The sequence below is a fragment of the Phocoena sinus genome, chromosome 16 (assembly GCF_008692025.1).
Source record: "Phocoena sinus isolate mPhoSin1 chromosome 16, mPhoSin1.pri, whole genome shotgun sequence".
Taxonomy (NCBI): Eukaryota; Metazoa; Chordata; class Mammalia; order Artiodactyla; family Phocoenidae; genus Phocoena; species Phocoena sinus.
Genome location: NC_045778.1, coordinates 83,528,588 through 83,554,845, shown reverse-complemented (window position 1 = coordinate 83,554,845; position 26,258 = coordinate 83,528,588). Strand labels below are relative to the sequence as shown.

Below are 26,258 nucleotides of genomic sequence, written 5' to 3'. Positions count from 1 at the left end.
TGAAGTGTGAGGTCATGAAGACCTGTGGACTGTTCTCACAGCTGTGACATTTCTTACCAAGTGTGGCTGTGGGGCCTGCATGCCGTCCTGTGTGTGAACAGTGAAGGGGACTCCCTTGGTTCACAGTGAATTGAGATGTTGGCCGGGGAAGGAGGCCTCAGGTTCCAGGCCGTCCTTCAGGGCTCCCCCAGGCTTCTCTTGACCTTCAGGACAGCCCTCTGTCTGGGTGGCGGGGTGGTGGCAGTGGCCAGGCAGACGCAGGAGCCAGGTGAGGAAGCAGATGCGGCTGTGCTGAGTGATGGGTGCCAGCACTGGGCTCAGCCCATGGAGCCATCCAGCACACGGTGGGTGTTCAGTGAGCGGCCGTTGAATAAAGAGGTGCCTGTGGACATAAGAAGAAAACACCAGCAGAACCACCGTGACAGCAGGGCTCTACGGAGGTCCAAGTCCCAGCCCCACAGCGGGCGGCAGTGGGGACCTGGGGTGTGGCGAAGCCAGGAAGAGCCCCGTGGCAAAAGAGCGCCGTGATGTTAAAGATCTTGGCAGAAAGAGATTTCAGCCTGGGGACCCCGTTCAAAAGGGCTCTGAAATCTAAGGGGTCCATCCGCTTCTCTCTCTGGCATTGCTTTGGTCAGTGGTGAAATGAGACGCCAGAGTGAGGTCATCCCTGAGATGCCCCCGGCGCTACTGAGCCATGAGACCACAGAGCAGGGTCCGTGCACCCCGGTGCAGGGATGCAGGAGCCTGGCACCTTCCAAGGTCAGGGCAGACCACAGCCAGGATGCCAGGTGCAGCCTTTTGTGAATATCTTCCTGGTTCAATGCTCTTGCATCAACCCCGTTGGGTCTTTGTAGTGTATTTAAGTGTCTTATGCAGTCTTTATTGGGTTAGTTTATTCTGTTTTGGACAGCCAAGCAGGGAGGGGGCTACCAAGGTGACACGAGTGTGAGATGCTAGAGGTTGGACCAAGCAGATCATGATGGGGGTTGGGGAGCGGTCTGAGTTGGGGTCTGAATTCGAGGTCCACTCAGCAGACTAGTTGCCGAATGTTTGTGGATGTGCGAGAAAGATGGAGTCAGGGGTGGCATCGAAGATTTGTCCTGAGCAACTGAGCGAGTGGAAACGCCCTTCATCACGCAGGGGCCATCTGAGCAGGGCTGTCCTGGGAAGGCAGATCCGGAGTTTTCTCTGACCCTGCTTCTTCCTGTAGCACCAGCCTGCGTCTCTCTTTCCTTAAACAACCTTCCTCTGAGTAAGCCGCCTGTTCCTTGTTATAATTTCTGTCTTCCTGTTTTCTTCTGAGCTCAATCCAAGCAGGTTTTGGCTTCTGCACTCCACTGAAACTGCTCTTATAGACGCGTCACCAACAACTTGGATTTTCCTATTCACATGGTGCATCCTCTGTCCTCCTGTTACTGAACTTTATGCCATTTGACAGAGTTAATCACTCTCTCCTCCTTGACACACCCTTGTTGGATTTGCCTCCGGGTCACCATGAGCCTGGTTACCCCACTTTCCTGGGTGCACCTCCCCTTGTCTGTGCTGTGTGTCTCTGGTGACCCCCCGTCCTCCAAATACAGAGCCGACCTGTGTTCAGTCCTTCAGAGTCTCCACTCAGCTTCTCCAACAAAGCCGCCTGAGTTGATGGGTACAACTTCCAGTGAAATCGCCCAGTCTCACGGCTACATCGTCACCTCTACAGCGTCCCCCCCAATTCCAGACGCGCGTGGGCCAGACGTCCATGCGACATTCCTACCAGTATGTTTAGTAACCACCTCGCACTGAACAGATCTCAACCTGTGCCCGAGTGTCCTTATAATTCCAACAAATAAGCTATAATTTTTATTGTACTCATTTTTCCTCAAGGCGGCCACTGGGGAAAAATAAAAAGAAAGGGGATGTAGGGTATGAAAGTGGAGGGTATGTAAGGGGCAACGGCTGGGGGCGGGAGGCAGGGACACTTGTGGCTCTTTGGGCATCCTTTGGTAGTAGTTTTGTGGTCACCGAGACTGTGGCCTTGTTCCTGGAGAGGCTGTGTAGACGTTGGTAAGAGGCCTTGGTCTAACAGAGAGGAGCTTGTGTGTACTACCCAAGCCATCCGATTTGCGTTAATTATGTGTATGTAGCTGTCATTTGCCACATGTCATAGAGTTATGACATTTGTTAAAGATTCATTTGGACTTATAAAAGGATATATGCAAGATAAATAACCCAATTAATAAATAAACAAAGGATCTGATAGATGTTTCTCCAAAGGAGACATACAAATGGCCAATAAACACGTGAAAAGACGCTCAACATCGTTAGTCGTCAAGAAATGCAAATCAAAACCACAGTGAGACGCCACTTCATACTCACTTCATGGCTGAAATAAAAAGATGGACAGGTGTTGGTGAAAATGTGGAGAAGTTGGAACCCTCATACGCCGCTGGTGGGGATGCAGAATGGTGCAGCCACTTCTGGAAAACAGCCGGGCCATTCCTTAAGTGGTTAAACAGAATAACCATTAAGACTCGGCAGTTCCGCTTCTAGGCATATACTCAGGAGAGATGAAAACGTATGTCCGCACAAAACCGTACACAAACGTTCACAGCGGCGTTATTCATAACAGCCCCAAAGTGGGGCAACCCAGGTGTTGTTAAATGTAGTCGATCCAACAATGGAATACTAGCAATAAAAAGAAATGATGCACTGACACAGGCTACAACATGGATGAACTTTGAAAACATGATGTTAAACGAAAGAAGCCAGTCACAAAAACCATGCATTGTACGATTCCATTTATATGAAATGTGCAGAATAGGCAAATCCATAGAGACAGAGGGAGATTAGTGGTCGCCTAGGGTGAGGGTGGGATGGAGGCCTGGGTGGAAAAGGAGAGCGATTGCTAGTGGGCCCGGGGTTTCTTTGCTTGGGGGGTGGGGGCGGTGGCAAAATATTCTGAAATGGTTTGTGGTGATGGTTGCCATTCTGTGAATCTAGCGAAAACCAGCGTCTCGGACAGTTTCAGCGGGTGAATTGTACGGTATGTGAATTATATCTTAATAAAGCTGTAGTAGAAAAACAAATATACACACAACCCCATCTCGCTCCCCTCCCCCCCGCCGTGTGCAGCTTCGCGGGGAGTTGCAGTGCGTCCTTCTGGAATAAGGTGACACGTGAAACCCACTTTAGGTCCCAGTGGTTAAACGTCCCTGCTGGAGGGAGAGCAGGCGTGGTCTGTCAAGCCCATTCATTTCGGTGATTTTTCTATTTAAATACGTTTTCAGGTCGTTTCCAGCCCTTTCCTGGTAGCTTTGCAGATCTGCGTGATTGTAACTGTTGTTACCTCTGAGGCCGGGGTCCTTTAGCAAGGGGCGCTCAGGCCCTGAGAGGTGGGATGCTAGCTGCCCCGCTGTGTTGGCCTGGCCACCTGAGGTTCCGGCCCCTCGCCCTCGGGGAAGGGTCCCCTGGGCGCTGGGATGGAGGGGTGGAGATTCAGGAGGAGAGGCTGTGGGTCAGCTGGGTGGAGGGATGGGGGATGGGGGAGAGGACTCAGAGGCCGTGGATGTCAGGCCTGGGCAGTGCCCGGATCCCGTCAGCGAGAGGAGGATGCTGACCTCTTGGGCAGCGTCTGCGCCTGTGCAGTGAAGACAGGGGGCGCTGTGACCGGCAGGGCCTCCCGGGACCCTTCTTTTGGAATGGGTCATCACCTGTTACAGGCGAGAGCAGGAGCGCTGCTGAGGGGACCCGTGACCAGAGTGTGTACCCGGACCAGAGGTGCACGCACATCTGGTCCGCACACACCCTCAGGCACATTTAAGTAACTGGTAAACCTGTGGCTTGAAATTGACTTTATGGTTTTCCCAGTGGCACATAAACTCACTTTAGCATCTTTATGCACGTTTATGGGAGCGGTTCCCTATGTCCCTCTTCCGTAGAGATAACATGGGGAGGTGACCTATAGTCTAGCTTTGCTCGTAGCTAACAGTCCCGGCTAAAGCCTTCTGAAGATCCTTCATTGACTTAGAGAAGGAGTGAAATCTGGAAACGCACAGGCTTTGCCTGCGGGAGGGGCTGAGTTTACCACAGCTGCTGTTTATTTCCCTTTTTTTTTTTTTTTATCCAAAGAGCCTTTTCCTCCTGTGTGTGTAACGCCCTGCCCTCCCCGGTGCCCCGGACTGGACGTGGCGGTGACGCTTCTGGCTGTGGTCGGCACAGGCGGTAGCCCCCGTTGCTCCCCAGAGAACACACAAGAGGGGCCACGTCCTTCTCATTAGGGCAGAGCAGAGGCGGGCTGGGTGAGGTTCCAGCCAGACAGAGGCCGGGCGTCCGTCCACAGGGAGCCCCCTTCCTGCCCAGCGCCGCCCAGACGCGGCTGACAGCACCGCCTGCTGAAGGGATGGATTCCAGCACCTCCTGACAGCCGCCTGTCCCCCGGCCCTAAACCCCTGTGTCTGCAGGTCTGCCCCCTCCGTCAGCCATTCTGGAATGTTCCTGGCTCTTGAGGGAGGGCAGGCCCCATGGAGCTGTGGAGAAAGCCGGGCCCCTAGATGCTCAGGGTCGTGGCTCCCACTCCAAGGGTGAGGATATGGCTGGGGGATGCGTCTCCGTAGCCTCCGCATCAGTAACCCTTCAGGGAAACCTCACGCTCATTCCACGTGTGAGCCAGAACCAGGAACTGTGTTGGTCTTTCTTACTCATTTCAAAGATTATATAGGGATCAGAGGACCTGGCGTTTCTCTCCAGAATCCGTAATGTTTCCTCCGGTTTGCTCAGTGACTCACACAGATTTACAGTTGTGTGCAAGCGTGTGTGTGCTTGTGTGTCCCAGGGTGTGAGATGGTGTGTGTGGGTGTGATTTAGGCCGAGGCTGGACGCCAGGTGACCATTGCTGGTGCTGGTGGGCGGTGGAGAGAGGGAGCTTTAAGGGGCAGATTTGGGAGCCGTTTGGGAAACAGTGCACGGACAAGGCTTGGGGGTCTGTCCAGGATGGACGTGGGGAGAAGAGTCCAAGAGGATCTGTCCTAAAATCTCCTTGATGTGCTCTCGTCCGGGAGGAGTTTTACTCACTCGTGCTTCTTCTCGTCGCTTTTGTCCCATCTTGTCCTATCTTGTGCTTCTTATCAAGTTGTAAATTCCTCTGCCTCAGAAACCCTGTCTTGTTTCCATGCCCCATGGGGCTCGTCCGTCAGGGCTATGGGTGTGTGAGGTCATTTAAGGGAGGGACCCCTGGAGGGAGCAGGGGATAAACACGTGCCCTGTGGACACACAGACCTGTGGACACACGTCTCAAAGTGTGATGACCGTGCACAAGAAGAGCTAAGGCATATACTCAAATACAGAATAATTTCTAGTAATTAACTGAAATAAATTACGCACATAGACACTTTGCCCCAGCCCAGCATAAGGCAGGTTTGAGTCATATGGCGCTAGGTGCCCCTTCTAGTGAAAGTGTGCCAGTTGCTGTGTGTGGTGTGGTGTGGAAGGGGGTGCTGGGTGTGTGCTCTCATGGCCGTGCACATGCATGGTTCATGTTTCCATCTCTACCTGAGATGGTGTTGTGTTGCATCCACGCGCAGTGTTCCGTGAACTCACGTGTCCGCATCTCTGCACACGCGTGAACTTGGGAATTCTTTGAGCCCAGGCTCCTGAGTGCTGGGTGCCAAGGACGTCAGGGGAGGGGTCTGCGTTTATGTTTGAACACAGAGAACTGGTGACTCTGTCCTTGGAGAGTACAACTCGGGATACCAGCTGATGCATGAAGGCACATGAGGGTGTGGAGGGGAGTTTCACGGCCCCCCGCTTTCCCTTTGCTCCACCATCCTTTCTGCCACCGGCAAAGCCCCTTGGCTTCTTCCGGCCGGCTTCCCCACTCTATCCACGGCCAGGCGTACACTGCGGCCCGAGGGCCGCCCCAGCCGTGTGGGCCCCGCCCTGAACCCCCGCCGCTCACGAGGCTCCAGCATCAGGTCCTGGCCTGGCATGCGGACCTGTCCCCACCCCGGCCTCTGCTCCCTCTCCAGCCCGCCCACCGTGCTGGCTCTTCTCTCCAGGCCCAGCGTTCTCTGCATCTCTCGGAACCCCCAGGCTTCTGTCCTCAGTGGTCCCGGCCGACACTTGCTCAGCCTTGAATGCTCAGCTGGTGTTGCCCCAGAAAGCCTTCCCGAGTGCACGTGGGTTACGTGTGCTGTGGTCAGCACTGTGCCCGTCCCTGATTGGCCGTCGTCACCAAACTGTGAGCCTCTGAGGGCCCGGATGAAGTGTGACCCTCCCTCCTGCCCCGGCCCAGCCCAGCACTCAGGGTGGCCAACAGCACCGTGGCCGGGATGAACATGCTGCACGGCGGTCACAGCATCGCCCCCCAGCAGTGACCCTGGGGACGAAGACCTCAGAGCCTGGAGGTGCTCGATCTTCATGGGGGATACTGACTGTCGGAGGCCCTCCGCCCTCACGTCTGCCCCCCATAGAGACCTCTGCCGCCCAGGCCAGGCTTCTAGTCAAGTACTATCATCCCCAACGCACAGGACACCTTGCTCAGATTACAGCAGCCCACGCACGTTTCCTAAACGTGTGCAGTGCCGCCGTATCCCCGCCGCCAGTGCACACCTTGGGCCAGCCCTGTGTGAGGACTTGGTACTAACTGTTAACCAGAACAAATCACTCTGGCGGCTTTGGGCGGCCCCACCTCTGGTCTGGACGGCGGAGCACCGCGCGTGGTTTTCTGGGAGGGTCACGAGCTGCGCACTTCGCGCGCCTGCCGTTGCCGCACTAGGAGAGCTGCGCCTTTGTGGGGAGGGGCTGCAGATGCAGGAGGACGCCTCCGGAGGAGGGGGCTTTACTGCTGAGGGCAGCTAGGAAGCTAAAGCCGACGCAAACCTCTCACAGTGATTTTGTAATTTATTATTTTAAACCTATTAACAAGCTATGATGTCGGCTGTTACTTCCAAAAACAATTGATTGAACTCAGAGAATTCCGAAGAGGTTAAGCTGGCAGCGCTGCCCCATGGATTAAGTGCTGTGGTTAATATCGCTCCTGCAGCCTCCTTTCACTTGCCTCTGTAACTATGTTTCACCAACACTCCTTCCAGTGTGTTGTGGGTCACGGCGCCCTGCTTCTCACACCAGTGGCAGAAATACCAATGAGGCCCTTTCGAGAAAGCGTGAGGCCCTGCTGGCCTTTCATCAGTGCAGATGTGTCACCAAGGAATCCTGATTTCTCCAGTGGGGAGGATGGGACTGAGGTCAGGCTCATTTCCAGCGAGCCTACCTAGGGCCTGGGCGTGATTGACAGTGATGGCGCCCGTGTATCTCTGTCTCTGGGGCTGGAACACGGCTTTTTCCAGGCGTCACCACAACGGCCCTGAATGGGGCTTCTCTCTCCTGGGTCCCCTGCAGGACCTGCTTCTTCCCGTGATCTCCTCAGCTTCTGCTGCTCCCGGGCTGCTGCCCCAAAGCCACCGTGTCCTGGCCAGGAAGACACCTGGCTCCAGTTGAGCTCGTGAGATCGGAAATGCACCAGGTCTTTCGTGGCTCCCCCAACCCGCAAGGGGAAGGACATCAGTAGTCTAGGCAGCAGCTGAGCCGTCCTGGGGTCACCTGGGCCCTTTAGTCTATGGCACTATTGTGGCCACACAGATGACTCTGTCCAGAGGGAAAGACAATTCAGATTGCTCCATGATTTCAATGGCCATGAGCTGGAGGAAGCCCTCCCCAGCCAGTCGTCTTGACCAGAACCCATCAAGGATGTCCCACCACACTGGGACACCCCGACACTGAAGTCCCGGCTGGGCTGGTAGGGGACACAGCATCGGGAGTGAGCTGGCTGCTGTCTGCTCTCCGGGCAAACTTTAATTTTAATTGTACCTCCAGCCCCCTTTTTGTAAATCTTGGTGACATCACACTGGTATCCTTTACCCATCACACCTTAAATAAACTTTGCAGGCTGCCTCCCTCAGGTACCCCCAAACCACCCCTCCCACTTCACACAGTTCAGTCCCTGGGGCCGCCCGATTCGAACCCACATCTCCCGTTCTCGTGGACATGTGCCCAAACTCCCAGATAAAGCGTGTGCCCGCTATATGGCATGATGCATCCAGCACTTCTCATCTGTGGCTCTAATGTCATAGGTTTTGCACATGTATTTTTACTTATGCCTCTGGGCACATGGGGACAGAAGACTGAGATGGAGAGTGAGGGTCTCCTGCCGCAGGACCTCACCCACCTCCTGCCCCACCCCAGAGGCAGCTTCTTTCTACGGATGCTACTTGTCAGTTTTGCATTTTTGTCAGTTAACTTTTCCACTGTAACTAGACCGTTGACATTTTTATTTCTTGATTTCTCAACTTTAGACAACGGCTGTTGATGTCATATGAGAGATGAAGGATTTTGTTGGTCATCTCCGGCTGCATAATGGAAAAGTGAGCTTTTGATGACTAACCAAACAGCCCGTGTAACAGCTTAAAAGAATGACCACTCATTTAACTCATGACTTTGTGGGTCGGCGATTTGGGCTGGGTTCAGGCAGGTGGTTCTTCTGCTGGTACAACACTCAAAAACTTTGTGGGTTTTCCATGCGTCAGATTCAACAAAAGCCACACCCACGTGGATTGTTGAGACAGACCTGTCAACAGTTACAGGGCTAGGCTTCTGTATGATTGCACCTGCAAAACTGCTTGGAAGCCTCTTTATCTAGCCGCTAGGCATCGCCCTAAATCGTTCAGAGGTCTTTTTACCAAAGTGTTTTCCAGTAACTTCTTTTATTTGGCCTTTGGCATAGGCTTCACTTCACTTTGAAGATCACTTACCAGCTGGGGGTGAGTGATCACTTACCTCCCAGCATGGAGGGAATGAGAAAGAGTTTGCTTTTTCCAGCTCAGCAGGTCATAGCCCCTCTCAGTCCCACTCGCAAATTGCACAGTTCTTCCTTTAGCTTGTGTCCTCCTCTCACATCTCGTCACCCGCAGACAGTGGGCTGTCTGGTACTTGCAGCCTTTGGCCTGCAAATCGTCTTCCAGGGTCAGTGACTCAGGTCCCTGAGTGTATTTTCCATCTTCCAAATGACCACAGGCCATGGCCTTGCTGATTGTTTCGATGCTACATAACAGGATCCGGCATCCACTTTCCAACCGGTCCTGATGTAAATGCCACGCTTTTTAGGTTTTTGCTCTGGTGGCTCTTTCCATACCACTTTCTGTGACAGTCACCTACTGCTACATAATAAACTACCCCAAAACCTAGCGGCTGAAGACAGCTGCTGTTGATTTAGCCCACGATGCCCTGGGTCAGCACTTGGGGCCGCGCTCAGCTGGGTTGCTCTTCTGTTGCGCCCGGCCGGTCCCTCGTGCATCACTGGCAGGGGCCGTTTTGCCCTGTGGTGGCTTATCCAGGGTGGCATCACCCACATGCCTGCCGGTTGGTTTCAGCTGGGAGGAAGGGGGATGGGCCACGTGCCCCTCCTCTCTGAGACCGCATTTTCCACATGGAGGTTGCAGGACGCTAGGAGCCGCAGGAGGGGGCAAACACGGAGGTTGCAGGATGCTAGGAGCCGCAGGAGGGGGCAAACATGGAGGTTGCAGGATGCTAGGAGCCGCAGGAGGGGGCAAACATGGAGGTTGCAGGACACTAGGAGCCGCAGGAGGGGGCAAACGTGGAGGTTGCAGGATGCGAGGAGCCGCAGGAGGGGGCAAACCGCGCTTGCAGGCACTTTTCAAGTCTCTGCTCGAGTCACATTTGCTCCTGTCCCATTGGCGGTGCAGGTCTAATGGTCAAGGTGAGGGCTGGGGTGTGTGCACATCCAAGGGGCTTGGACGCAGGGAGGCGTGAGCAAACAGGAGTCCGCTGTCTACTGCCACTGCCTCTCAAGAATTGAGTTCACTTACACAGTCCCACACCACGATGCTTATATTGTCTTCGATATTTCAAACCAAATACTCTTTCAATAAATTATAGGTAAATAAAACACTTAAACTTCCAATTCTTCTTCCATAAGATGGCGAGTTTCTTCCCTAACATGGTGACTCTCTTGTGCATAACATGAGGGTTTCAGCCTCCCCATTTCCCTGCCAGCCTTCCCATTGCTAACCTCGGTCAGCTACACTTTTACATGGTCAAGGGTATATTCTACAGGAACCGTGGAGATTTTCTGGATTCATTCATAGACTGGTTCTACAAGTTAATAAATAAGTAGGTAAATAAATACATTTTCAGTGTTATAATTAAGTAGATGCTGTTCCGGAGAGAGTCCCCCTGGGACTACGCGTTGTCATCAGAGCCAGACAGATGTGTGACGCACCTATAATTGCTTAAAATTATGCCGGGTAACGCCATGGCTTTCTTACGTCTTTGGCTGGCTGTCCTGTCATTCCTCGTTTCTCTTCTCTCACATGTTGCCAATATCTTTTTCGAATTGCTCGCTGTGCTTTTCTATTCTGTTCCTCTTCTTTTTCCCCCGGGGCCCTTCCTTCCTCAGAGCATCCATCTCTGTGATTCACATCCTCCTGGCAGTTCCCTCGGGGCTGGGATGCTAGAGCTCCATGTCACTGCTGTGCTGGCTCCGAGCCACCATCTCTCGAATTCAGAACTTCTCCTTTCCTCGTCCACGGCCACCCTTTCCCAGAGGATATCCTGAAATAATGTCCCAATAGGTCTGATCTCTTTGATGCTTAAAATTCCCATTTGCCTTCAAACTTGGTTGATAGGTTGTCGAATTATACAACATTTGCTTGAATTGTTTTTCCCTAGAAATTTTGAAGACATTCCTCTAATGTCTCCTAAATTCTGAACTCTCAAAGGGAAAGACACGTTCCAGTTGGTGTTACTTTATAGGTGACTTGTGTTTTCTATGTGAAAAAATACAGTGGTAATGGTGTCACATTTCTCTTTGACGTGTAGTGATTTTCTAATGATATATACACATTTTAAAAATATTAATTTCATGGAAAATTCTATGAACTTTTTCAATACAAAGCTTCATATTCTTTAGCTCTGGGAAATTCTCTTCCATTTATACACACACACACACACACACACACACGTATTCACACATGCTGTTAATATATATGTTATATCTTTATGCTATATTTACAGCTTATATACTACATATAGTATAACATAGTATATGGTATAACATATAGTATAAAATGCATATGACATATAGTATAACATAAATGATCTGTTCTACGTAATTTCCCCCCTCCGTGTGTGTGCTTTGTTTCTGGGTCCCTATCACTGGGCTGCTGGCTGTCCTGGATTGTTCCCCTTGGTCTCTTCTTTTTGCTCATGTTTTCTGCCTCTTTGACTTCTTTTTCACATTTTGGGAGAGCTCCTTGTCTTTGTTTCCCAAATCTACTGAATGTTTTTAAATGTCTGTCTGCGCGTCAGAGCACCTTTCTGCATCCTCTAAGTGCGTCTTCCTGTTCCCGTGGCTCACGTGGTGTCTGCCCTGCCTGCCCTGGATGTGGTCACTCATCCTGCTTCACTGTCAGCTCTGCTCAGCTCCCCACCATATCTGCCCTCACTGCTGGGTCTCTTCACGTTTCCCTCCCGCACTCGGCTGTTCTTTCCTAGTTGAGGCTAGGGTCTCCTCTGCGCTGGAGTAACACGGCCAGAGCCTCTCAGGTTTCAGCCACATTTACCCGATGCCCCTGCCCCCCCCCTCCCCGGGGCCTGAGGCCTTAGCTGCGTCTGCCCCTCACCTCCCTGAACCCTGTGGACCCCCCTGGTAGAGGGACCCCGGCTCCCCCTCCTTTCATCGCTTCATCCCCTTGGTGCTTGTATTTCGGGAGGGACGGGCAGCAGGCACACGCACCCCTCCATAACCTCGAGGCATCGGGATGGGCGTTAGTCCTTGAGAGCACTGGATTCATGTCCTCCCACGAGACTCAACTCCATCCGGGTGGGGAATGCGTTGGTGGTCATTGTCACATCTGCACACCTCGTCTCAGGAATAGACCATCATTCATTCATTCAGCAGGCACTCATCGAGGTCTTACTGCTGCCAGGGATTGTGTCGGGTGCTTGAGGTTGTCAGCGTATGAAAAAGGCCAAACTCTCTGCTCTCAGGAAGCTTCCAGGGTAGCAAGAGGAGGTAGATAGTAAGCACAATAAATCAGCCCCTAAATGTACTCAGTAAATGAATGAAGGGGACAGCACTGGGCACGAGAAAAACATCCCTAACTCCCGTGCTGATAACAAAACACCTGCAGCCAGAGGGAGGACACAGCCGTGCGGCCACATGGCCAGGGCACTGCCCTGGTCCCAGCAGCTTCTGTGCCCAGGACCGGCATGGCAGGTCACTGTGTCCCCCAAACAAGGCCATGTCTCTGCACAGAATTAAAGTCGGGGGGTGACATGGTGTTCCTGGGCTTCCAGGGATGGCATTCTAAGATCCAGGGTCACCTCCCATCACAGGGATGGGCAGCGAGAGTGGTCCAGGGGAAGGACTCTTTCCCCAACCCCAGGGTCGCCTTTTCTGACCCCACCCGACCTGTGCCTGACCGGCTGGGATCGCAATCCTCTGTTTTCTGGGCACCTTATGACCTCCCCCCCACATTGTAGGGGGTCGTGAGGACCCTGGAAGGGTCTCGGTGCTGAGCCGAGCTGGTGCAGGGTCTCAGGAAGCAGCCACAGCCCCCTTTCTGCAGGAGCCTGGGTGAAAGTCAGGCGGCTAGATGTCCACAGTGCAGGAAGCAATTTCTCGCTGGCATGCCTGGCGTCGAGGGCTTTGAGGTCAATCCCATAAAAACCCCTCTGCTCTCTGCTGATCCGCTGACCTCTCATTACTTTGTGTCTCAGCAGTTGAGCTCTGAATGGCAGAGGCGTTTGGCAGTCCCTGCAGATAGAAATTGCGGACCGTGACGATTGGGAAAGATATCTGATCATGAACAAAGTTGTTTCCACTATTTGACTACTTGTCAAAATCTATGAAAAGATTTCTTTTGAGGTAATAAATAAACACAACAAACGGGACATATTCTTTGTTTGACGTGCTTTTATTTTGGGGAGATAAGATATACAGTGACATTTAATGCTCGGTTTTATTCTGGGTGCCCCATACATGTCTTCGGTGGCTGTACCTCTATCTGCTTATCTTTGGTTTCCATATCAGCAAACAAGTTAGGGACTACTATTCATTTTTTTTTTTTTAATGTCTGATAAAGGCTGCATTCAAGTGAAGGCATGGAATTACATTTCAGAAAGGGGGCTGCGGATATGACTTGTGTCTCTGGTGAGAGCGCAGGGCTGTTCCACCTCGGCTCTGAGCTGCACTGTGTCCCAGCTGCGTGGGTCCTGCAGCCCCCATGGCCTGTCCTTTGGGAAAAGGGCTCTGCTTGCCCAACAGCAGATGGAGGGGCACACGCGCTCCTTGGGGCCTTCGCTTTTATGTTCTCAGAGCTCAAGTGTGCGGCGGGCAAGGGGACCCGGGACAGCCAGCCTGCGTGCTGCCGCGCGGTGTGGGCCAGGGACGCCCTCGTGACCAGGAACGATAGCTCATGGCCCCCCTCCACCCCAGGGCACAGTCTCTGCGGGCATAGATGCCCTGGGCCCTGCAGTGCTCGATGGAGGCTGCAGCCAGCCCTCCTTCCCTTCAGCCCAGCCTTCGTGATGGCAAGAGGGTTGGGCCATCCGGGGGCCTGTTTCTAGCCGGTGGCCCCGGCGCTTCTAGAGCAATCACCACCAGACTCCCAGGAGTGTACTTCTGGTCGGGCCCTTGTTCCCATCGCTCACACTGACGCTGCAGGATCACAAGTACAAGCGTCATCTCCTACTTCCCACGGAGTCTTGGGATGCTCGAATGACCCAACCGTGGAGATGAACACGGAGAGAGGCTCGGCACGGACACACGCGCAGCTTCCAGGAAGCCTCTCCCTGGATGAGGCTTCTTCCCGATGTTCTGTGGGGTGCCCACTCGCTGGCCTCGCCGCCCGGCACTGATGCCACCCTGTGTGCGAGCTTCTGTGCGTGCTGGGCTTCGGGGGGTCTCAGGGGAGAGCCCCTGCCCCCCGTTTGGCACTGGCTTTGCTCCATCAGAACTTCTTTTAGGGTGAAAGCTGCGTACCTTCTCAGAAATGTTTCAAAATATCAGATCCAGGGAACAACCAGTGTTAATTGTGCCCCAGTGAAGATACCTTAATGAGATGGCCCTGCAGACTGGACAGCACACAGAGATGCACCCCAAGTTTCCGCCATGGGGCAGCGCCAGACAGAAGGGCAAGGCTGACCCAGGCCTGGGTCGGGGTGGCTGCAGTGGGGGGCTGGGAGGGCAGCAGGAATCGGGCAGACCCCAATGTCACCAGTAGTTCCATGATTTTCCAAAACACAAAAAAGTCTTTTGATGGAGATAAAGTCATTTATTTCACCATGCTTGAGTTCGGAATGCTCTAAATGAAGATTCAAAAATGGATACGATAGCTAATCAAAGAGCACACGATTAGGGGCGAGTACAGCTCAATTGTCAGTACGTGTGGTGGAAGAGCGTTGAAACTTGCAAACTGTTGGGTGTCACTGGGTGCAACCCCTCTCCACCTGCAGGGGAACATTTAGAAGAGAAGCGATTTGGCCGGTGGAACTGCGAGACTGACATTCTTCTACCAGCTGACCCCTTGACCAGCTGCTCAAGCAAAGAGTGTGGACGGCTCCCCAGTCACTGCAGGTGCGAGCACAGGTCTGGCCATTAGGAGTCCCAGACACATTCTCCAGGCCTGCCTAAAGTCACTGGCTTGTTTTAGTGTCTCAAAATAAACCATGAAAGTGCCCCAACCCTGCCGTTTGCATTAAGGCTGTGAAGTATTTTGCCCTCGGTGCTTCATCGTATCCCTGAAAACTCTCTGCGTGGGAGATGTGGGAACCCCTCAGTCTCTGCCCGGATATAGGCTCGGCCAAGCAAGACACGGTCGCACTTTCAATCCTCTGTTCATTCAACAGAGATTTATTTACTGCCCACCTGCTTCATGTCAGCACAGAGGGCGTGGGGCTAAGTGGCGTGGCCCCTGGCCTTGCCACGAACACAGTTCTGCAAGTAGTGAAAAACACCTACTGCCACAAACCACCAGGCACACCTACTTCAGGTACACCTGAGAGATGTAACGCTTCCTTTTGGAAAACATCAATACCCTTTTGAAGTACTACACAAAATGGTGGAATTTTATGTATGTCCCTCAAATTATCCATCTGCAATTTTAACTCATCAGGTACAATGCAGGTAAATATTAAATTAGTGGATGCATTAACTTATTTTCCTTTATTTACTCATTCACTCATTTCAATAAGTACTCTTTAAGCACCTGTGTGCACAGGGCCGTTTTGGGTACCTGGAAAACCTTGAGAAACAAAATAAAAGTCTCTGCCCTTGAGGGGTATACACTGCAGCAGGCGAAGCAAATGATAAACAAAAGATAAAGTATGTCAGGGGAGGATTATATGGACTGTTGGAAAGGGATAGCTTTATGGAAAACAGACTAGCAGAAAAGAGGAGGAGGCAAGGGGCGCAGAGGGACTGTCACAGTTTAAATGGGGGTCGGGTAGGTTCACTGGGAAGATGGCCTTTCGGGCAAAGCTGGAAAGAGGTGAGGGGCTCAGCTGCGTGGCTCACTGGGGGAAGACCATTCTAGCAGAGAGGACTGCCACCACGGAGATCTAAGTCAGGAGAGAGTCCGATGCGCTCAGGGGCCAGCAGGGAGGCTAAGACAGGGGTGGTGGGAGATGGGCCATGGAGGAGGTCTCGTAACTGAGTCCAAGCTCAATACTGCTCGATGCACAACATGTTAAGGAGTCGAGAGACAAGCTGTTGGGACAAGGAATGGTGACTTTATTCAGAAATCCAGCAAACTGAGAAGGTGGGGGACTAGCGTCCCAAAGAACCACCTTCCTCAAGTTAGAATTAGTCCTCTTTTATACTAAAAGGAGAGGGGGTGTGGTTGGTGGCTGCAGACTTCTCGGTTCTGGAATCCTTTGTTCCTGCAGCTGTCTGTGTAGGTCAGGTCACGATGTTCCTGTAAACCTCCGACAAGACAAATGGTATTCTCTGTTCTGCAGCTTTGTATCTCTCTGTGAAGGGAAAAGTGTTATACCTTTAAAGGTCAAAGCGTTGAGAATATATATTTCACATTCTTAACTTGCAGCAAAGGCAATAGAATACAAAGGTTAAAGGAAAAGAAACAGATCCAGTATGGAGTCAGATTTGCTCTTGCCTGTTACGTTTTCAAGACTGACTTTTACTGCAAGTGAAGTGGGGCCTCTACGGGGCTGGGACAAGGATGTGCCACTACGTTCCATAGTTAGAAAGTACTGCTCTGGCTGCTAAGAATAACCCGTGTGGGGGCAAAGGGCAAAGCTGATGTTCACCTGATAAAATTTACTAGAACAATGGATTGTCTCTCCATGTCAAGTTGTTGATTCATGTAAAACAAATGGATCCATTGAAGGTTTTGATTTGTACCGGCCTGTAGGGACATATAGATGTTGTCACTTGCCTGCCTTAGTGGTTTTCTTCTCAGAGTCTGAGTTCCTGGTGGATTCTCCTTGTAGACACAGTTGCCTGTATGCACTGTCCTCACCCTGGGTCATCCATAGCTGTGAACCAAGACAGGGAGAGAGCTGATTAAAAGATTTAGAGCTCTTCCACGCTGCGGGGGTGGCTGGGATTGAACGGATGCCAGTTTTTAGCTGCAATCGTGCTAAACGCTACGATGCTGTGATAGGAGGATGCGAACATCACCTTCAAAGACGGTTATCTGAGTAAACTCTCCATCTCCTTCAGTCCTCCTGTCTTCGAGCCAGGAAGCCTTGGTTTCCTCAAAACTTCCCCATAAGAGGTTTTAATAATTTTGCTCCATAGGCTTCATATTTCATTCCACGATTTTAGGAATTTGGTGTGCTTAACAGCTAGTGATAAATTGCGAAAATATTATTTATCATCGCAGTCATTCATGAAATTACATTAGTAAAATTAGCATATTTTACTATGAAGTGTATTTCCAACAGTGTACTTGAAAGGTGTATTGGATCTTTGGGATGCAATGGATTGGGATTGATTGGAGCAAGAAATAATCAAAATAAAAATACCTGATGGTCAGCTTCCAAGAATTTTTAAAGAATTAAGTAATTTCTTACAAGTTTAATGGAAAGTAAAAGTACAGATTCTTTTTTTTTTTTTTTGTGGCACGCGGGCCTCTCACTGTTGTGGCCTCTCCCGATGCGGAGCTTGTGGCCTCTCCCGTTGCGGAGCACAGGCTCTGGACGCACAGGCTCAGCGGCCACGGCTCACAGGCCCAGCCGCTCCGCGGCACGTGGGATCTTCCCGGACCGGGGCACGAACCCTCGCCCCCTGCATCGGCAGGCGGACTCTCAACCGCTGCGCCACCAGGGAAGCCCCAGAATCTTTTTTTACAGAATATATTTGATAGTTTCAAATTTTATATTATAATGTACCATTAAAAATGGATTATAAAGTTACATATAAAAACAGTGCTAACTAGGAAAAATGTCTGGAGAGAAAAGGACTAGTAAACTGTAGAACTGAGAGAGAAAAGTCACAAAAAAGACAGAGAGACTTGAATGCATAATCTAAATTTCATATGTATATATGTATGTGCATATGTGTATATATACATGTGTGTCATACACACATGTATGAACACTATCTCTTGTTTATAAAAATATAATGCTGTGAATAAAGAAACAAGAAAACAGAACTACATGAGTTAATAAACTATTGAATAAATATAATATTGGTTTTATTATTACATTTTTATTTACGTTTATTTGAAAAACACAAATTTAACAGTGAGATCTCAATATTTTACTGTATGGCTCCCGCCCTCCCTTCGGTACTGTATTACCACGTGCAGAGGCTGCTGTTAGCAGGGTAAAGTATCTTTTTGAAAACATTTTGAGAATTTGTATCATTTCCTTTATAGAGTTAGTATGATCCGACCAACACTTTTCCTTGGAGGAATTTAGTCTCAGGTCATAGGAAATTGACTCTAGGCAGAGCTCTTTGTGATATGGGTAGCAGCCAACATCTCCAACAGTACTGTATATATGTTATTCTTTGAAGTAACTCTTTTATGTAACCTTTTAAAAAAGCTATTTACCAAGTCTACAGAGTAACATGAAATGCTGACTACACATGGTGTATTTCAGATGTGGAGACTGGAAGCTGGTGGGGAATTTCATGAAACCAGTCTCTGTCCCTGGCCTCCTGTCTCGAGAGCTAAGGCGGGCACTTGTGTGATGGAGATGGGATGGGAGGGGTTTCCAGGCATCCTTGAGCAGCTCCTGGCGACAGCTTTCCATGCACACACTCCTTGAGGAGTCAGCACTGAGAACACAGTAGCTCTTTCTTGGCAAGTTTCTACACACTGCAGTTTAAAAGAGAAAGAACAAAAACTATTTTAGAACTTTTTTCAGAACTCATCAAATGAAAATGAGCTATGGACCAAAGCACAGGAAATGGATTCGGTTGCACAGACTTCCTCAAAGCCTCTCCTGGGAGGCACATACTGGTTTTAGGTACTTGAGGTGTATCAGTTAGCTATCCTGCCAGTGATGCCGCATAACAAATAACAAGATCCTGGTGGCAGGCAGCAATAAGCGTCAGCTGGACAGCTGCTCGGCGGGTCGAGGGTTGGCTGGCAGCCAGGATGGTCTCATGTAGAATGACAGGTGCTCCACATGGCTCTCATCCTTTTGGCTGCCCGCCAGCCACGTGTCATAGGGATGCAGAAGCGTGAGAGGGAGAAAGCCCGATGGCACAGGTTCTTCAAGCCCCAGCTGCATCGCATCAGTCAACGTGCCACCAGCCCCAAGCCTCCTGGCTGAAGGCCAGGGAGGAGGCGGGACTGCCCCTCCCAGGGTGGAGGGGCTCTGAGCCTTCAAGGCTGCACAGAGCGTCACTACCACACGCGGCAAGTACACCCCCTCGTGAGCCTTGTCTCCTGAGTTCTCCTTCCACTAAACTAAGAGGATTTCGCAGTCTCTGTGTGCAAGTGCTTTATTCTCTTTAAAGATTCAGTCTTTTCAGAAGGAAACTCCCTGTCGCGGTTGGTTAAGACGGTCTCCTTGGATTATTCACTCTTCGGGTGACTTTGGGTCGTGTCTGCCCCTCCGGGAGAGAAGCCGTCGGCCCAAGGAGCTGGGCATCCCAGGTTGCATGCCTACGGCTGCCGTCTCACTCCAGCACAGTTGGCTTTGCTGAGGTGTGACTCGGTGTCCCCTGTCCCTCCCTGGGGATCCACCAGGGTCACCAAGTGGCAGAATATTTGTGTCTTTTGCAAATGATTGTTTTACCTAGTGTTCCTTCCCCTGCTAGAGATTTGCCGCAGGTGAGAACTGCCCGGATTCTGCTTCTTCACCTGGTCCCCTCTGAGGAGCCCGTGAGAGACATGGCCAGGAGGGACCTGAGTGGGGCTGGTGGGCCAGGAGTCGGACAGGCAGGCAGGAGAGCCAGGCACAGGCACGCGGTGGACGGAAGGATTAATGACAGAAGTGGCGCGTGGTTTTTGAAATAGTCCGAACCACAGAGATGTATACATAGTGAGCGTGAAAATACTCTGTACCCAGTCTGATCTCACTCCCCTGGGAATGCGGCAGCTGCTGGTAGAAAGTGTGGCGCCTGGTATTCTGAGCTCTCCTTTTTCTGTTAATATAAGCACACACACTCATGCACGCACTCACGTCCTCATCCTTCTACGAAAGGGAGAACACTGACTTTGCGTGTCTGGTAGCCGTTGTTCTTGGAAGCTATCAGCTCTGTTTCCATTCTATGATGATTCCCTCGGGTTATAATGAACACGTGTTTTTACTGTTTATTGGTGTGCAGCCTAGTAGCCTCAGGAGTCATCCAAGGCCAGGGTCTGAACACAGCTGGCTGGGCTGCAGGTGAGTTTAGGACAGTGGCCCCGGGGGAAGCGGGACAGGGCGGCCAGTGAGCAGAGGAGGAGCTGTGCCCCTGTGGTAGCCTCAGGCCCTGCCAGCTGCAGCCGGGCGAGCTGTTGCCTCCCAGGGAGGACGCCGAGGTGAGGGTGCAGTGCAGGGAGGGATGCATCTCTGAACACCCTGTGGGCTGGGCGCTGGTTCAGAGCTTTCTCCAGGCTGAAGGGAACGTTCTGAGCCAGCGTGACTCACGCTGTCATGCCCTTGGGATCTGGGTGACAAGCAGATTCTGATCCCCGCGTCCGGGGGTGGTCTGAGAGCCTGCAGGCCTGATGGTCTCAGGCTGCTGCTGCCGCTCGGGCACAGGCCACCCAGAAGCAGCGCCCAGCCTTTGTGGCCCCTGACATCGGGAAAGATCAGCCGTTCAGTGCTCCATCACACATGAGTGAGGTTTCCCGTTGACACATATTTACATATTAACAATTAGAATCTCAAAATTGTCCATGAAAGTGAAGGTCCCTCTTCACTTTAAAGGTATATACATGCATACATATGTATATCTCATACACTCGTGCATATATGCAGACACGTGCAGACGCTTGTACGTATGTTGTATTATTAAGGGTTCTATAGCCTGAGATTGTAGGATTATAGTGAGATTTATTATACAGTAGTGGCTCTGGGATTATGGCTGCTGAGAAGTCCCACCATCCCATCTGCCGGCTGCAAGCTGAGGCCCAGGAGAGCGGGTGGGAGGTTCAAAGGCCTGAGAGCAGGAAGGCGGATCCCAGCCGTGTCTGAAGGCCTGAGAACCGGAGCGCGAGGACAGGAGCAGAGGACACCCCAGCGCTGGCTCAGGCAGAGCGCGGCTCCTTCCTCCACTCTCTCCCTCCATCTGGGCCCCTGCGATGGACGGCCCCCCTCCCTGTGGGGAGCGCAGGCTGCTTCACCCCCCCACCCCCGCGGGGAGTGCAGGCTGCCGCTCCCGGGTGGCCGTTTGCTCTCAGGTTGCTGACGCCTGGTAGGAGCACAGCTCTAAAAAGTGCTCCCGCTGGGCTGTGTAGACAGTCAGCTCATCGTGTTGGGGACTGGGGGCCGAGTCTTGATTATCCGTGACCAGCGTTCCCCTCTTTGCAGATCAGAGAAACTTCGGGGCCAGTTGTGGGGGGCAGGTTCTGTTCTCTTAAATGCAGTAAGGGTTGTGGGGGGGAGCCAGACGGGATCCCGTTCTTCCAAGGTCACACTTGTACTCGAATTAGAAGGCTACTCATCCACCCCTTGATTCTTAGTCGTTTGCTTTTCTACGTAGACTGTCCCTCTATTTCTTGGGTGATTTAAGGCTTTCATTCCCCTCCCAGAATCAGAGGTTCATGACTGTGCTAATTAGTCGTTGGCATTTCTGCTTCCCGGCGCACAGCCTTTCTGTTGCTCTGTGTCAGGCGTGTGCAGGGAGCGATGCTGAACAGCCTTCTTGCTGGAGGATGAATGTGCCAGTAGGTACTTTGGTGGCAAGTGAGGGCGGGAAGCATAAGACACGCGAACGTCGCTGACTGCCGACGTACGTGCTGCTTAAAGACCTTGATATTTTATTGAAGGCATTTAGCTTCCTCCCCAATCCATCTATCTGGGGAGAAATAAAAAATCTGTGTGGAATTCTGAAGGAAGAGCTAACCCCCAGTTTTGTTGTCCTGGGATGTGGCCCCTGCCGGCTTGGAGTGACTCTGACCAGAGGTTACACCGGGAGGAGAGATTCAAAGGGTCACTGAGAGCTACCGTTTCCTTACTCTGAAGTACACAGAAATCATCCAGAGTCATACTCCTGGGATGTTACTGAGAAAGCAAAGGACAGGTGGGGCTGGGCAGGAGAGGTGGTGGCCTTAGTGGGGGGCCGGTGAGAGAGGATCAAAGTCGGGACGAAGGGAGGACTGGGTTGATGAGGGCAGAGGTGGGAACTGCCGGGGCAGCGGGAGTGAGACATGGTTGAGTGTCTCCAGCAGGTGTGTCCAGGCTGCTGCTGAATTCGACTTTAAAGATGCTGGTGCCCGGATGAAAACTTGAATGCTAGACGGACACCATGAGCAGAGTTTCCCTTTTCTGTTAAAAAATGAGAAATAAAGAACATTATCGGTGACTAACTGGATTTAGGGGACAATGACCTGGAGGTACTTCCAGGTTCTGAGTTAGCTTCTGAATTATCTAATAATGATATAAATTTGTTAGTAAGTACAGTAAATAATAACTAAGACTACTGTCATTGCTGAATATATTTTATTATAGTCCAGTTTATTGAGCATCTATTAATATGCAAGGCATTGTGTTACATACATTATCAACGTCTGTAATCCTCTAACAATATCCTCTAATGACTCTGCAAGGCAATTGTTGTTATATTCAGCTTATGTATTTGTGGTTGATAGATTAATTGGGAATATTTCAGTAAGTCTGAACTTTTGTGAATGCAGCCAGGGTAGCCTTAACTTTCCATGTGCTTCTTATGAAATAATGCAAACACAAGAATATACAATAAAACGGAGGTTTTATAGAAAAAGAAAACATTCATAAGTGATCAGTGTTTTAGCGAGTATGACTGTAATCTTTTTGTAATAATCACAGCACGCCTCTTAGGCCGTGTGCTCCTGTCCGTAACCTGTTCGTCTGTTCAGTCCAAAATGGCCAATTCAGAGACAGCCAGCTTGATGGACTCTGAAGCTTCGGCTGGACTGGTTGTTGGGCTCGGTGGAGAGTCAGTTCAGTGAAAAGCACAGGTATTTGTGGTTTCAGACGTGCTCGGGTTCCGCCTTGGAGGCATTGCCATCTCAGGTCTGTGTCAGGTGTGTGTGAGGGATGGGTGGGCTCTCCCTTCTGCTCCAGCCCTGCCACCGGGGATCCACAGCCCCGCCTGGGAGCGGGCAGAGCCTGGGGCTGCGTGGGGGGCCGACTGTGTCCATGGCCGCCCGTACCTCCTGACCCCCAAGTGCATCCCGCTCCTGAGTTTCTCAGCTCTGCGTGCAGCCCGGGAGGATGAGAAATGGAGGCGGCCTTTCCCCAGACCACCCTGCCCGGGCACAGAGATGGGAGCCCTCCACGGGGACAGGTGCTGGCGGCTCACCCCTGGTGGTGACTCCTCACTAAAGGGAATCTCCCTGCCTGAGACCCGTGGCCACCGCCATGGCAAGTTCTGGACAGCAGGCCTCTGATGGGCTGTGGCTCTCTCCTGGGGCCGCCAGCCTTGCTGTGGTGAGGAGGCCAGAGGCAGGGGACACACCGGAGGGAGGACGTGAGTAGCGGGGAGAGAGTGGGAGGCGCGTCCCCCCTGCTCCCAGAGCCCACCTGGCCCGGCGCAGCGACCTCCCGCAGCTGGTAGCTGACACGGAGGCCAGCAGGTGTAAGAATGTCCCACATTCTGGTCTTTGTTTGGCTTCTGTGCTTTTATTTTGAAGCAGGAAAGCTCAGTTCCTTCCAAATTTTGCACAAACATTAAAACACAACATTTTCTCTGTCCATATGCCCTGAGGCAAAAACAGGATTCCTCTTTGTTCAAAATGAACCCAGTTTGCATTGCTCGGGCTTTTAAACTTATAAACGATAATTATTATTTTTGATTACGTGTATTTACTGTGTGGCTAATTTACCTTGAATGCCTTGACATTGAACTTGTGGATGTAGTTTTCTCTCCTTCACACCAGCTGTTGCACCGATTATTTCTCACTTCCTTTAGTTGTCTCCTCCGTAAGACGGTGCTTCAGGTCCTCAGCTGCGGAGCAGGAAAAACTGCTTCTTCTCGATTCTGATTTCCATGGCTCTCATCTTAATTTTTATGGCTCTGAAGGAAAACTTGAAAACCCAGTCATTTTCTGGATTCTCCACTGTGCTTTGAAAGGTGGTTACCTGTTTCTAAGACTGACAAGAATTCTGCCGAGTGGAGAAACACAGGGCAAGTTAGGTGCTTAAGGGACATTCGTATGTGGAGTCTGGGGTTTGTGACCCTGAGGTGTGTATCCTTTAAGTCATTTCATCTCATTCAGATGATTTAAAACAAAGTCACTAATTTTGAATCTGCATTCATGCAGCCGAGAACACCTATTTTAGCCTAACTTTGGGTACCGTTACACACACAAAGAGCACTGCTCGTGTGAGGGACGGTGTGTGATACCCAGGGATGTGCAGCGACATGGGAATTTTTCTTCATCTGCATCTCAGGGGGTCCATATTCTAGTACTTTGGGGGGACCGCTTCTGTACTGGTTGTGAGATTTGGGGGCTTCCTTCTGTTGTGTTGCTTCGGGTGTCAGCGTTAAATGGCAACTGGGTCTTGAAATTAATCGAAGCCTCTCCTTGTCTGGAATAAAAACAAGTGGGAGTGTCACAAGGGCAGTGCTCTGAGCTGGTGTCCTTGGAGCCCTTTCGTTAAGAAAATGAGGATGGCCTGCGTTCTCCCCGACCCCCACCCCCCGGTCTTGAATGTGCTTGTTCTCAGATCAGGTGCCAGTCTTCTTAGATCATTATTGATGATTCGGGCTATAGTTTCCGGTCTGAGCAGCTTGGCCAGGTCACTGTCTCTGGGCTTCGCTGTTGGATGTTCGTGTCTGGGGTACGTGGTCCATCACAGAGGAAACTTCATCAGCCTGTAGCAGTTTGGCTCTCCTCGCAGTGTTTGTCCTCTGCTAAGCTGATAAGATGCCCGAGGCAGAAGGAAGCCCGCGCTCGTCCAAGGGGAGCGAGTTGGAATCCCAGTGCTGCAAGCTTGGATCCTGAACAAGGCCTGCGCCCTCAGCACCTCCTTGTTCCCACCTGTGAAATGGGACGAGCAGCTTTCCCCTCAGTGACATGCTGGTGGCATTAATGAGCAAAAGTGCCCGGACCAGGACTTGGTGCGGGACAGACACACTGCAGAGTGATGTGGGTTATTCTTCTTATTATAAACCATGTTGTCATTGTCATGTTATCTCCAAATTATTATTACTGTCTCCAGTGATCAGAAACACTTTCTACTTACCACTGTATTCAGAATTCCTAAGGCAGAAGTGCTCTCATTAGCGTAGAAACAGTGATTTTATGAAGATTGAAGTTTGCCAGACTTGCTTTTTTTTTGGTTATTTGCACAGGTTATTGGTGTTTTCTTATGTTTTATCTGGGAGATCTGGGGGAGGGACTTGGGACAGAGTGACCAGGAGGACCCTTGGGCAACGCCGGGTGTTGGAGGGGCTCGGTGAGCGAGGGGCAGACTGTGAGGGGGTGACCCTGACCCTGACCCGAGAGCTGAACCAGACCTGCAGGCCGATGGGTCCCAACGATACTTCCCCAGGATGCCCGTCACCAGCATCTAGTCTCAGAGCAGCCATGCGGGCAGAGCCAGGGTAGACCCTGCGCCCTTTGTCTGTCAAGTCACTGCAGTAAGAGCAAAGTTTATCTGATTATCTTGTCACTGGCTGGGGCGGGGGTTAAAGGGGGCAGGACACAGACTCAGAGCAGAGTCTAATGTTTCAGGAAAGTGCCCTGGAATAAGAAAGCTGACCAAGCAGTTACGGGACCCCAACTGGGTCAAAGTGTGTGTGTGTGTGTGTGTGTGTGTGTGTGTGCGTGTGTGTGTGTAAGCCTCTGTGTCGGAGTGCTGTGTGACCCTGTGTGAGTGTGCATACACACATACTTTGTTTAATTTTTGTAGTTATTGGTTTTTAGGGTAAAGACTTTGGGATCTGTTTATATTCTAAGAGTCAACAGAGAGCAATTGAAGACACAGAAAAGGGTGGTCTTCAAAGAAAACTTGAATAAATCACAGTGGTGTCGCTTCACCCTCCCTGGGGCAGAACACAAGCCCAGCTGTGGTAATGGGGGAGCCCTCAGGGGCGAAGCCCAGGGGAGCAGGGAGGCGAGATGGCCCCAGGCACCCGGCGGTGGGCCTCCGGCGGGTCTTCCTGTACCGAGTGGGATGCTGCTCAGCTGGTCCTCTGCCCCACTGCCCACTGGGACGTCTCTGAGGCCCGTGGCCGCCAAAGCCTGATATGGAGCCATTAGTTAACAGTGAGGAACTTGACCGAGGGAAATGGTGAAATGCAGCTCTGACGAAGTGCACAAATCATGTCTGGTCTCTGCTCCCTTAGACGCACAGCTGATTGGGAACTTTTGGGGTCCCCGCCCCTCCTAGTTGATTCATGGGGAATTAAGAACTATGCTTGCATGCTCTGTGGCCCCAGGGATGGGGCTGGGGACAGGTCGTCACCAAGGATGGAATTCTGCCCCAAGGTCAATGACACAGGACAGGGAGGGCAGGTGATCGACTCGGCATAGCCACTGCCCCCGCCTGACGGGACCCCAGGGCTCCTCTCATGACCTCCCCAGAAGGCTCTGAATTGGGAAGGACCCTGCCCACATGTGAGAGGGGGCAGGAGGGGACCAGGCGAGAAT

At 51.6% G+C, this 26,258-nt stretch overlaps 1 protein-coding gene across 1 annotated transcript in view; it reads left to right on the top strand.

Annotated features, from left to right (window-relative positions):
- TCERG1L (transcription elongation regulator 1 like) overlaps positions 1-26,258 on the top strand; it is a 204,091-nt gene that overhangs the window by 60,755 nt on the left and 117,078 nt on the right. Inside the window, exon 5 of the mRNA XM_032608658.1 lies at positions 21,387-21,396. Coding sequence (XP_032464549.1) covers positions 21,387-21,396 — 10 coding nt within the window. The remainder of the gene's footprint in view (positions 1-21,386; positions 21,397-26,258) is intronic.